We start from the raw sequence: 13,187 nt of genomic DNA on the forward strand, positions 1-13,187 counted from the left end.
GCCACTCCCACCTACTGCAGTGGATGTCTCATCACACTTTAATCTAGTACAGCCAAAAGAAAAGCATGTTCCCTGGTGTCACACCCGCCCCCCTTGGTATCGCACCGGGCGCGCCCCACTATTTGAGAAGCACTGGAACCGTTACGCGCAGTTAGTTATGTAATGTGTGCCGTCTACGAGTGTTGTGTGACGTAAGAAGTTGAGCGTTGACTTGCTGTATTTCTGTCTGTTGCAGAACCACACACACACACACCCCACAAACCACACACACCGTTCACACAATACATTTTTGCCCGTTTGCCTGAATGCCCCTATGAGCCACAGTGCCTGTTACTTTTTTGCCAATAATTCAGTAAAGCAATCAAAACTGAACCACGTCTTCCCTCCTGTGTTCTGACCGACACCCGGGGGCGAAAAGAGCATAACCATCCGAGCCAACCCCCTATACAGTTCTCAGGCTCCCCAACAATAGCGGTAGTAGTTTGCATTATTTTATTGCAATAGTTTTCCTTATTCAGATTTGTTTCAAGACTACAGTTAGTTAGACTTCACTTTGGTGGTTAATGCAGTTGTTGCAATTTTGTTGTTTTATCACGGTAGATTGGTTTATTTACATTTCAAAAACCAGAAGCCATTCATTTACAAATGTGATTGCACTTTAGCTTACATATTTAAATGTTCAGATATTAAGATGTGATAGACAGTTTTTGCTTGATTTGAATGAGGCAAAATAACATACTTTTTCTCTCGAATATATTGTTATAATCATTTGTTTCACATGTACTCATTATTTTCTGTATAAAAATTAAATTTGGTGTTCGAAAAGTATTTTCTTCAAACTTGAGTCAAAAAGTCTTCTTTCAAACTTGAGTCTTGAAAAAGAGGGGGTCGTCTTATAATCAGGGTCGTATTATATTCGGGACAATACGGTACATACAGATTTTGGAGCAACATGTGCTGCCGTCCAAGCGACGTCTTTTTCATGGACGCCGCTGCTTATTTCAGCAAGATAATGCTAAGCCACATTCTGCATGTGTTACCGTGGCTTCGAAGTAAAAGAGTCCAGGTTCTCCCCTGGCCCGCTTGCAGTCCAGACCCGTCTCCCATTGAAAATGTGTGGCGCATTATGAAGCGTAAAATACGACAGGGAAGACCCCGGACTGTTGAACAACTGAAGCGGTTCGTCAAGCAAGAATGGGAAAAAATTCCACATGAGAAGCTAAGAGAATTAGTCTCCTCTCTTCCAAAACGTTTATTGAGTGTTATTAAAAGGAAAGGTGATGTAACGAAGTGGTAAACATGCCCTTTCCCAACTTCTACTGCACGTGTTGCAGCCATGTAATTCTAAGTTAATTATTATTTGAAAAATAAAATAAAGTTTGAGTTTGAGCATTAAATATGTTGTCTTTGTAGTGTATTCAGTTGATTATAGGTTGAAAAGGATTTTCAATTTTATTTTTATTTACATTTTGTAAATTGCCAATGAAGGTGGCGGTAGATGTTGCTGTTGCCTACATGCTGCAGCACTATCTCTCTCCCCTGGATGAGGGAAAAGGGGCTATGAGGATTACTTTATTGGATTTCTCTAGCGCCTTTAACACCATTCAGCCATGGTCCTGAGAGACAAAATGTTGGTGATGGGCGTGAGCTCACACCTGAGGGCACGGATCATAGACGGGCAGACCTCAGTATGTGCGCATTTAGGTCAGGCACGGTGAGGAGCAGCGTGGGAGGACCTCGGGGAACGGTACTCTCCCTTCCTAGTCACCCTTTACACCTCTGACCTCCAGTACAACTCTGAGTACTGCCACTTGCAGAAGTTTGCGGATGAAACTGCAATTGTTGGCTGTATTAGAGATGGCCAGGAGAAGGAGTACAGGAGCCTGGTCCGGTGCTTCGCCAGTTGGTGTGGCTCCAACCACCTGCACCTAAACCGTCTACGCATTGTACAGCACCGTCACCTAGTAGTAGCTTCAGTGACAGGCTGTTGTCACTATCTTGCTCCACGGAAAGCTGAGGGGATCATTTCTCCACCATGCCGTGAGCCTTTTTAACTCGACACAGGGGATAGGGGCGCCTTCACGGTCATGATCTTGGGTTGGCAAATTATGTTGTTTATTCATATGGTGACATTTTCATCTGCTGCTTATTCATTTATTTAGTTGCGGGTATCTATTGCATCTTCTGCACATCTATTCTCTCTAATTTTGTTTGTCGTGACCGATGTTTATATTGTCTTTTTATTTCTCTATTTAATGTTAATTATTAATTCATAATATTTTGCATGTTTTACAATTTATGTAACTACTGCATATCTGTTCTTTAACCTCTCTTGTGTGCCCACTTGGATGTGGATACTGCTGGTGACTGAATTTCCCGCCGGGGATCAATAAAGCATCTGTCTATCTATCAATCGATCGCTCTCGAGCTATTGAGCTTCTAGCATGTAGCGATAGTTGCCACTTGTTATATAATTGTGTGTGAACTTGAGTTTGTGCTAATTGACGTGTTTTATAGTACTGGTTGGGCAACTTTGGTTTAAGTTGGATGATGAGTTTTGTAAAACCAGACAGAATTATGAGTTAATTTGGGATCTGGATGCAAACTAGAAACATAAAAAACTAAAACAATTCACATAGATAAAACAAACTAAAATAATGGGCCACACGTAATTCAAAGCAACTTTAACCTACATTTTCAAACATGAAACGTGTATGACGATGAAAACGATAAATATCTGCTGACAAATAAATCTAAAAGGGGAAAAGGAGATTTTAGTCTAAGAGTAAACTAAAATGACAGTTTTTGTTGACTAAATCCATATGAATAAAATTAGTTTTTGTTTGATACAATAAAGACTAAAGTTCTTGACTCAATTAAGACATGACATAAATGGGATTAGATTCATAAAATGTGATAAAAATTAACAAGTGTGATTCAAACCGGACTAAAACTGAGACAAAATAGAAAAATCGCTGATGAAAGTAACACTAACCGAAAGGCAGCTATGACAGCGGGTCATATAGAATTTCCCCCCCAGCCAGCTGGCCTCGCACCGGCGTTCGGCTCATTCCAGGCCACAGTTCTCACTCAAGCCGCGAGCAAGCGCACCAGCACTGGCCACTCCCCCAACCGGTGTACTCACTCGACAGTGAGACCAAGAGGCCCCCTCATCCACTTTGCCACACACCCCACCGCCATGTTACAACTGCCATCCCCTCCTGTCCACCCACTGCGACGAAAGCTTAGTGGCTGACCCACAAGCCTACAGGGCGGGCCTTACGGTTAAGTGGCTCTTGTCTCAAATAAAGTCTTGCAAGTTTAAGTACACTAGAATTTGTAACCTAAACTTTGTACGATAGCAAGGACTCACTATTGAGATTTTCCTTACCTGCGGTCGCCATAGTAGTTGTGAAAAGCGCTCATGGCATGTCAAAGTCAGCTTTGTCATCAATTTCTTCATATGTCCCAGACATACAAAGGAATTTAAATTACGTTCCTCATTATCCCACGGTGATAACGAGACATAGACACCAAGTAACAATAAAGCAGAGCTAACCTAATGCTAATGCCAACCGAGTACTGTAGTGACATTAATCAGGTAAAAGTTCCGTTAAAGAGAGTTTAGCAACAAGCACTAAAATAACTCAAAGTGCATAACATTCAGTAATGTAGCAGCAAGAGAGTGTATGACATTCAGTGATAAATATAATAATAAAAAACACAATAGTAAAATAAAGGAGTGAAGACTTCATGACGGCGTTCCCACGGTAGTTTACATTTTCCTACCTTTTGCTGTCGAGTATTTTTATATATATTTAAATTTTCATCTTTTTAATTTGATTTGCTTTGTTTACTTCATATGTTCATGAACTGTTGAAGTAATTTTTCAGCGCAGATACTTTAAAACAGTGGTTCCCAAACTTTTGCAGACTGGCGCCCCCTTTGGCTCCCCAGTGAATTCCTAGCGCCCCCCCCCAAGGCATTTATATAAATAAATAATACATTTATATAAATAAATAAATAATACATTTATAATATCATTACCATTACGTTGAATTAGTGGGAGCACTGAGTTTGTTTCTCCGAAACGAGCCGGTCCCATCTAGACGTAATCGGAGACAATGACACCCGAAGTGATTTAAGGTTTGTCTTTTATTGCAGGATGCTTGGTCTCCATGTGTTGAAGCAGTTTTGAATGCTTCACTGCCTGGTTAGTTAGCCTGTCGCCACATATTAGCTTTGCGGGCTCGACTGGGGAAACATGTCACGTGACCGGGACGAGTGTCTTGACCTGAATTAATTGATCGTCGATAAAAAAAAAAAATTCTGTGCGGCTTGGCGGCCCGGTACCAAGTGACCCACGGACCGGTACCGGTCCGCGGCCCGGTGGTTGGGGACCACTGCCCTAACCAGCTCAACACAACACAACACAGCGCGTTCTGGAGAGTCCCCAATTTCATGTTGACTTGAACTCAAGATGATGTTGACCGCCAGAATGCGGTTTTTATTATAAGATAAAATTCTGAACATTACAAGCTTGAAATTACAAACCTGAGCTTTTGCTTTTGTAGTCTATGCTGTCGGATCTGACTGGGCCAGAGCGGCGTGTTGTGTACAAATCGACTGCCGCCCCCCTACCGCCCCCCTACCGCCCCTTTCTTCCTCACCGCCCCCCCAGATATTTCCACCGCCCCCAGGGGGGCGGTACCGCCCACTTTGGGAACCACTGCTTTAAAACAAGCAATTTGAAACCATCATCATGTTGATAATTGAGATCAAATGATATGGAAAAAAATAAATTGTGATCATATTTTTTGCTATATCATCCAGCCATACCACTTATGGAACTGACCCAGATCATATTGAGCCATTCTGTCATTCAAACAATATTAGATACAGGTCCATAAAGGCAAAGAAAATATCATCTGGGTCACATTTGCCTTTCGAGTGACCTAAGCGTTGTGTAATGTCATGCATGCTTCATGCTCACAATCGTTCTGATAATTTTGCTCAAATTCTGAACTGTATGATCCTGATGGCTTTTGAATGAAGAAATATTAAATCACATTTCAAAATGTATTTTTTTCCCCTAAGTTTTCTTAAGTTTGAGCTTTATCATTTATGTTGCAGGCTCGCTGCTCTGCGGAACTGAAAGGGGACTCGACTCACAGCTATGTGGAAAAAGACAAGTTTGGTGGTGGTGGTATTTGTGTTCCATCAAGGAAGAAGCATCACATTCCCACTGCCTCATTTTGGCCTTAAGATTGTGTGCCCCCCTCCCTTGCATGCCGTTTGCAAAATGGTTCCGGTTTTCCTTAACTGTATAATGACAACAATAATGTAAATTTTAAATTTGTAAAACCAAGCCAAGTTATTATATGTTAGTTATTTTATGAGAGTGGGACATTTTTTGTTCTTTAGTACCTGGTCTGGGTCAGACTTTGGTGGCCTGCATACTGTATGGAAAAGCATTTGACTGCCTGGTCTCATCACATTCTTCGAAGTCCCAAATATTTTTACCATTGAATACACCAGTGGGCAATCCCTGCATTGGACTTCAGTGAGTCATGTTTGAATTTATTTGTTGTTAAACATGCATGACACAATCGACACCATCCGTGTGAAATACTGTATTCTGGATTGAAGTGCTGTCTAAAGTGCCTGATGGACTGTACAAACTAGTGCAAGGCGAGCTGAGCACTGCACAGTTTTTGTCAAAGTTAGGAAGATGTTTTTGCCAACAGCACCTTAGCAAAAGAACTGATGACAGCTTCCTCTGGGTGTCATAGATGAACATACGTCATCATTTTATTGTTGCAGTGTAAAGTTGTCCAATTGTGTCTTTTTCTGTGAATATCCCCATACTATATATTTTGTATTCGTAGGCAAGACACCCAAGAGTGGGCAGGTTAATGTATCATCTAAACAAATCAGACAGAAGTCGTAACGGACAGTGAAATTAAAGGTGATTAGATTATTTTTAAAGTCATCTGAATGTTTTATTATAAATGTAAATTTGCTTTTATTATGTTTTTCATTATTATTTTCGGTGAGAAGATTATTTTTAAAAGGCATCTGAATGTTTTATTAAAAATAGGCCTTTGATTTTTTTGTTTTGTTTTTTAATCGTGGCTGTTTATTTTAATGGACTACAAAATTTCACGAGAGACGCATGGATAAAAGCTGTCTTGTCCTCTTACTGAGCAGTTTTAGTGTTGCCCTCTGTTTCATTCCTTTTGCAAATTTTTACAATGGTGTGATATTTATGAGATTTAATCTTTGCAGCACTTTTATCTTACAAAAATATAAAACTTTCCTCCAGCGCCCACTTTAATTTGAATTCAGTTTTTGGTGTGTTGATTGCAGACATCAATCGTTTTGTTGATCCATACTAGTTGTACACAGCGCTCTGCCTAAATGTTTCAGTCCGTTTCAGTGCGACTAGGAAATTACAAGGTCGCATCGCTTTCAGCATTATGGCAACCGTGGTCAGGGGCATCACTGAAGTAAGCTACTACTGGTCGATCACATGACATTAAAAAAAAAAACATTCTTTTCTATAGGCTAGAATGCATCCCATCGCTTGATTGACATACAGGTAAGCCTGTCGGGAGGCAATCACAGTGAAAAGCACATGCGCAATAGACAGTGACCACACCCCCTCACCGCAGCTGTTTGGCTGCGCATACACAAGCCCAGCACCAAAGCTAACAAGCTAATCAACGCATTACGCATCAACGCACACACTCGTTTTTTTCTTAAACTAAAGAAAGTTCATGATCAGCATAAATGTGTGGGGTTGCTGGACCAAGTAAGAAGCCAAACCGTATCACTTTCATCCCATTCATTGATTGACATACAGGTAAGCCTATCGGGAGGCAATCACAGTGAACCGCCTCCCCTGTCCCCCCCACCGCAGCCAGTTTGGCTGCGCATACACAAGAAAGTTTATGACCATAAAAAATGAGTGGGGTTGCTGGACCAAGTAAGAAGCCAAACGGTATCTTTTATCCCACCACTTGATTGACATACTACAGCTCAGCCTATCGGGAGGCAAAGTGAACCACATCCCCTCAACTCAGCATTTTGGCTGCGCATACACTAGCCCAGGGGTGGGCAAACCTTTTGACTTGCGGGCCGAATTGGGTTCTAAATTTTGACCGGGGGGCCGAACCAGGAGCAGATGGATGTAGTGTTTGTGTGAAGTAATATAAATGACATGTAAAGGTCATTGCATAAAAGGTTTTTACTTTTAGTAGATACTAAAGCATGGATATTAAAAAAAAAGCTTCTTGAAAACAAATGCATTTATTAACAGCATTAAAAAAATATATATATATCAGTGATTCTTATTAAATACGACACTGTTATGATGAATAACATTTTCCATCACTTCAGCGCCTGCAGGTCAGATTTATGAAATATGTTTATCTAATGAGGCGAAATCACATCCAACGGCAAACATTCTGACCAAATACATCATCTTGAAGAATCAGTGAAAGAATACATCTAAATAAAGTAATAAAGAAATCAATAGTATTGTTGGTTCCCCTTTTTTGCTAGTGCATCATAGTCTGGAGTAAAATTTGTTGTGGTAATTCAAGATTCAAGAGATTCAAGATTCAAGAGTTTTTTATTCGCCATGTTTGAGCGTGCCAAACAAGGAATTTGACTTCGGTAAAAACACCCTCTGTTCAACATTTAGGTGACTAACAACACTCAGGACATGTGAAAAATGGCAAAAACAGTGTAGACAAATTCAAAAAAGGTGTGAAGAGCAGGATGTTATTGCACAGTAATGACTCTGAGACTAAGAGTGGTGTGAGTTCATCAGAGCAACAGCCTGGGGGAAGAAGCTGTCTCTGTCTGCTGGTTTTGGCGTACCGAGCTCTATAACGCCGTCCGGAGGGGAGTAGTTCAAACAGACTGCAACCTGGGTGAGAAGGGTCTGTAGAGATGTTCGTTGCACGTTTCCTGGTCCTGGACAGGTACAAGTCTTGGATAGATGGGAGGTTGATTCCAATGATCTTTTCTGCAGTCCTGATTGTCCGTTGCAGTCTGTGCTTGTCTTGTTTGGAGGCTGATCCAAACCAGACAGTGATGGAGGTGCAGAGGACAGACTGGATGATGGCAGTGTAGAAGGTCTTCAGAAGCTCTCGCGGCAGGTTGAACTTCTTGAGCTGTCTCAGGAAGTACAGCCTCTGCTGGGCCTTCTTCCGGACAGAGTCTATGTGGCCGGTCCATTTCAGGTCCCGAGAGATTGTGGTTCCCAGGAACTTGAAGGTGTCTGTGGAGAGAATAGTATTACTGCGGATAGTGAGGGGTAAAAGTGGTGAAGGGTCTCGCCTGAAGTCCACTGTCATCTCCACGGTCTTGAGCGGGTTCAGCTCCAGGTGGTTTTGGCTGCACCAGTGGACCAGCCGCTCCACCTCTTGTCTGTACGCAGTCTCATCACCGTCCTGGATCAGTCCGATGAGAGTGGTGTCGTCTGCATACTGTCACGGACGGAGTGTAGAAATGGAGCAGGACGACCAAATGCAGCTTGGACCAGGGTTTATTGCAGCAAACTCAAAAGACAAACCCGGCAAACTGACGTGACTTAAACACAAAACCAAGAGGACTGACCGCCAAAGACGTGAAACAAAAGACAGGAACCAAACAACCTCGTGGCAGTGACACATGCATTGTCCACACATCTCATGCATCGAGTGGCACACAAACAGAACTTAAATACAACACAGTTAACAAGAGGCAGGTGTGTATGATCACACTGATCATGGACACACAGGAGGGGAGGGGCGAGCACACAGACACAGAAACGACGACAACCTATACACAGCAAAACTGGGGACGAGGCATGACACATACTTCAGGAGCTTCACAGGAGAGTCACCTGAGGAGAAATCATTGGTGTAGAGAGAGAAGAGCAGTGGGGAGAGGACGCACCCCTGAGGGGCTCCAGTATTGGTGGTCCGGGTGTCAGATGTGATGCCCCCCAGCCTCACACGCTGTCTCCTGTTGGTCAGGAAGCTGGTGATCCACTGACAGGTGGAGGCAGGCACCGCAAGCTGGATGAGCTTCTGTTGGAGGATGTCAGGAGCGATGGTGTTGAACGCCGAGCTGAAGTCCACGAACAGGATCCTGGCGTACGTTCCTGGTGTGTCCAGGTGGTGCAGGATGTAGTGCAGTCCCATGTTGACCGCATCATCCACTGACCTGTTTGTCCGGTAGGCAAACTGGAGGGGGTCAAGCAGGGGGCCCGTGACATCCTTCAGGTGGTTCAGCACTAACCTCTCGAAAGATTTCATGACCACAGATGTCAGTGCGACAGGTCTGTAGTCATTCAAACCTGTGATGGCGGGCTTCTTGGCCACTGGAACGATGGTGGAGCTCTTGAAGCACGAGGGCACCTCACACAGCTCCAGAGAACGGTTGAAGATCCGTGCAAAGGTGAGCGCCAGCTGCTCAGCGCAGACTTTCAAGCAGGAAGGTGACGCGCCGTCTGGGCCCGGTGCCTTCCTGGTCTTTTGTCTCCGGAACATCTGGCGCACTTCCTCCTCGCGGATCTGGAGTGCGGGCGCGGCCTCTGCAAGAGAGAGAGTGGGTGACAACGATGATAGAGGTGTGGACAGAGTAGTTGTGGGGAGAGGTGAGTATGTAGATTGTGCTGCAGGAAGTCCCGTTGTGTGGGAGGACCGATCAAACCTACAGTAGAACCTGTTTAGCTGGTTAGCAAGCCTTGGGCTCTCCACAGGACGGGGGGTTCGTTTCTTGTACCCCGTGATGCTCTGCAGACCTTTCCACACTGTTGAGGGATCAGGATTGGCAGAGAGGTGTCTCTTCAGGTTCTCCCCGTAACACCTCCTGGCTTTCCTGACCTCTCGGTTCAGTGTGTTTCTGGTCTGCTTGAACAGGTCGCGGTCGCCGCTCCTGTAGGCCTCCTCCTTGACTTTGCGCAGCCTCCTGAGGTTCGGTGTAAACCAAGGTTTGTCGTTGTTGTACGTGCAGAAGGTCTTAGTCTGCACACACAGATCCTCACAAAAACTGATGTATGATGTGACAGTGTCAGTGAGTTCATGCAAGTCTGAAGTTGCAGCCTCGAAAACTCCCCAATCGGTGCAGGCTTGGAGGTCCTGCCTTGACTCCACTGTCCACTTCCTCACAGTCCTCACCACAGGCTTAGAAGTTTTTAGTTTCTGCCTGTAGGCCGGGATCAGATGAACTAGACAGTGGTCCGAGAGTCCTAAAGCTGCACGAGCCGCAGAGTGGTATGCATCCTTGATCACGGTGTAGCAGTGGTCCAGAGTCTGTGCCCCTCTGGTGGGACACGTTACGTGCTGTCTGTATCTGGGGAGTTCGTGTGCGAGGTTCGCCCTGTTAAGATCACCCAGAACAATGATTAGTGAATTTGGTAGAAGTTTCTCCATGTCTGGTACCTGGTCAGCCAGCATCTGCGTGGCTTCACTCGCACGGGTGTGTGGTGGAATGTAAACAGCCGCCATGACGATTGAGGAGAACTCCCGTGGTGAATAGAACGGCCGGCAGTTTATGAAAAGTGTTTCTAGGAGAGGGCTGCAAAACTCTTTCAACACCGTGACATCAGTACACCAACGTTCATTAATGTAGAAACAGAGACCACCTCCCTTCGATTTTCCGGAGAGCTCCGCGCTGCGATCTGCACGAGTTAGCCTATACCCCGCTAATTTCACGGCGTGGTGGGGGGTTCGTTCGCTGAGCCACGTTTCCACAAAGCACAGCGCGGCGGATCTGCTGAAGTCCGTGTTCCTTGAAGTGAGGAGCAGCAGTTCGTCCATCTTGTTCGCCAGGGAGCGGACATTCGCCAGATGAATTGACGGTAGGGCAGAACGGAACCCTCTCTCCCTCTGCTTTACGAGTGCTCCGGCACGTTTTCCGCGCCGCCGTCGCGCTAGCTTGTATAGCACCGCCGCTCCGGCTCGAATCTCCGACAAACAGTCTGAATCAGAGAGAACAGGAGAGAAAATACCAGAAGAAGACTGTCCGATGTTTAACAGCGCTTCTCTGGTAAAAGTGATCCGGGATGGACAGCAGAGGACACAGAAAACACACAAAATAAGACAAAGAAACAGAGAGCGACTCACCGTGGCTGCCATCCGCGGCGCCATCATATGACGATTCTTAGGATAGAGCCGATGTGTCGGTCCGTTAACCTAGATCTGTGACGGGCTTTGTTGACGTTCATGTGGCTGAACGTCTTCTCACACACGTAGGTCGAGCCAAATTGTCCACTCTTTTTTAACTTTCGGCACTCAGTGTCCACCTTTCTTTTCTTCAGGCCACTCATTTTAATGGAAGGATTCCAGGGGAAGGTTTGTGGGTGGCATTAGCGTAAAACTGTATCTGAAAACTCAGCGCGCGAATTACGAGAATATTGACGTCACAGCCTACACTCGAAATTCGGCACTGATAGATGAAATTACTACGTACTACTGAGTACGCACACGCACTTGTGAGTGTGCACCGAGCTTTCTGACACGGCTCCCGGGAGTAAATGCGCGGGCGGGCGCTTCCCCATCTACTGGGGAAACATAGTAATTGCAGGGAAAATGACCCCAAAAGAAATTAATAATACAATTTATTTAGGTTTGGCGGGCCGGATTAAACGGCCCCGTGGGCCGGATGTGGCCCGCGGGCCGTAGTTTGCCCATATCTGCACGAGCCCGACACCAAAGCTAACAAGGTAATCAATGCATTACGCATTGTTGGATTTTGTCCACAATTTAGCGCGCTATCTGCGCCTCACAGCAAAAGCCATTGCCAATCACCTGTTATCCAATTTACCGTAAATTTCGGACTATAAGCCGCGACTTTTTTCTCAAATTTTGAACCCTGCGGTTTATAGTCCGGTGCGGTTTATATATGATTTTTTCCGTGATTTTTGTGATGACTTGATCACTTTTATACACTCGTAAAAAGGCTGTGGACCGCTGTTGTGCGGCACCGCTTTGCTGGGCGGAGGGATGTATGACACGGTCACTGGGGAGAAAAGTGGTGTGTTGATCGCATGTCCATCCGCCAGGCAAATAGTGCCGTAAAATTTACACAAAGATGAGACAGAACGAGATCAAGACGGACAATACTGAAAGGAAGCTTTTATACACAAACCGTCATTATGGGGGGCTTATATATGATTTTTTCCGTGATTTTTGTGACGACTTGATCACTTTTATACACTCGTAAAAAGGCTGTGGACTGCTGTTGTGCAGCACCGCTTTGCTGGGCGGAGGGATATGACATGGTCACTGGGGAGAAAAGTGGTGTGTTGATCGCATGTCCATCCGCCAGGCAAATAGTGCCGTAAAATTTACACAAAGATGAGACAGAACGAGATCAAGACGGACATTACTGAAAGGAAGCTTTTATACACAAACCATCATTATGGGGGGCTTATATATGATTATTTCCGTGATTTTTGTGATGACTTGATCACTTTTATACACTCGTAAAAAGGCTGTGGACCGCTGTTGTGCGGCACCGCTTTGCTGGGCGGAGGGATATATGACATGGTCACTGGGGAGAAAAGTGGTGTGTTGATCGCATGTCCATCCGCCAGGCAAATAGTGCCGTAGAGTTTACACAAAGATGAGACAGAACGAGATCAAGACGGACAATACTGAAAGGAAGCTTTTATACACAAACCGTCATTATGGGGGGCTTATATATGATTTTTTCCGTGATTTTTGGGATGACTTGATCACTTTTATACACTCGTAAAAAGGCTGTGGACTGCTGTTGTGCAGCACCGCTTTGCTGGGCGGAGGGATATGACATGGTCACTGGGGAGAAAAGTGGTGTGTTGATCGCATGTCCATCCGCCAGGCAAATAGTGCCGTAAAATTTACACAAAGATGAGACAGAACGAGATCAAGACGGACATTACTGAAAGGAAGCTTTTATACACAAACCATCATTATGGGGGGCTTATATATGATTATTTCCGTGATTTTTGTGATGACTTGATCACTTTTATACACTCGTAAAAAGGCTGTGGACCGCTGTTGTGCGGCACCGCTTTGCTGGGCGGAGGGATATATGACATGGTCACTGGGGAGAAAAGTGGTGTGTTGATCGCATGTCCATCCGCCAGGCAAATAGTGCCGTAAAATTTACACAAAGATGAGACAGAACGAGATCAAGACGGACAA

At 44.8% G+C, this 13,187-nt stretch overlaps 1 protein-coding gene across 2 annotated transcripts in view; it reads left to right on the top strand.

Moving 5' to 3' along the window:
* chmp1a (charged multivesicular body protein 1A) overlaps positions 1-6,540 on the top strand; it is a 59,224-nt gene extending 52,684 nt beyond the window's left edge. For both annotated transcript variants that reach the window (XM_037253766.1, XM_037253765.1), the window contains one exon: positions 5,134-6,540. In XM_037253766.1, the coding sequence (XP_037109661.1) occupies positions 5,134-5,155 (22 nt within the window). In that variant the 3' untranslated portion in view covers positions 5,156-6,540. The remainder of the gene's footprint in view (positions 1-5,133) is intronic.
* Positions 6,541-13,187: the final 6,647 nt, after the last annotated feature.

Source organism: Syngnathus acus, chromosome 6 (genome assembly GCF_901709675.1).
Source record: "Syngnathus acus chromosome 6, fSynAcu1.2, whole genome shotgun sequence".
Lineage (NCBI taxonomy): Eukaryota > Metazoa > Chordata > Actinopteri > Syngnathiformes > Syngnathidae > Syngnathus > Syngnathus acus.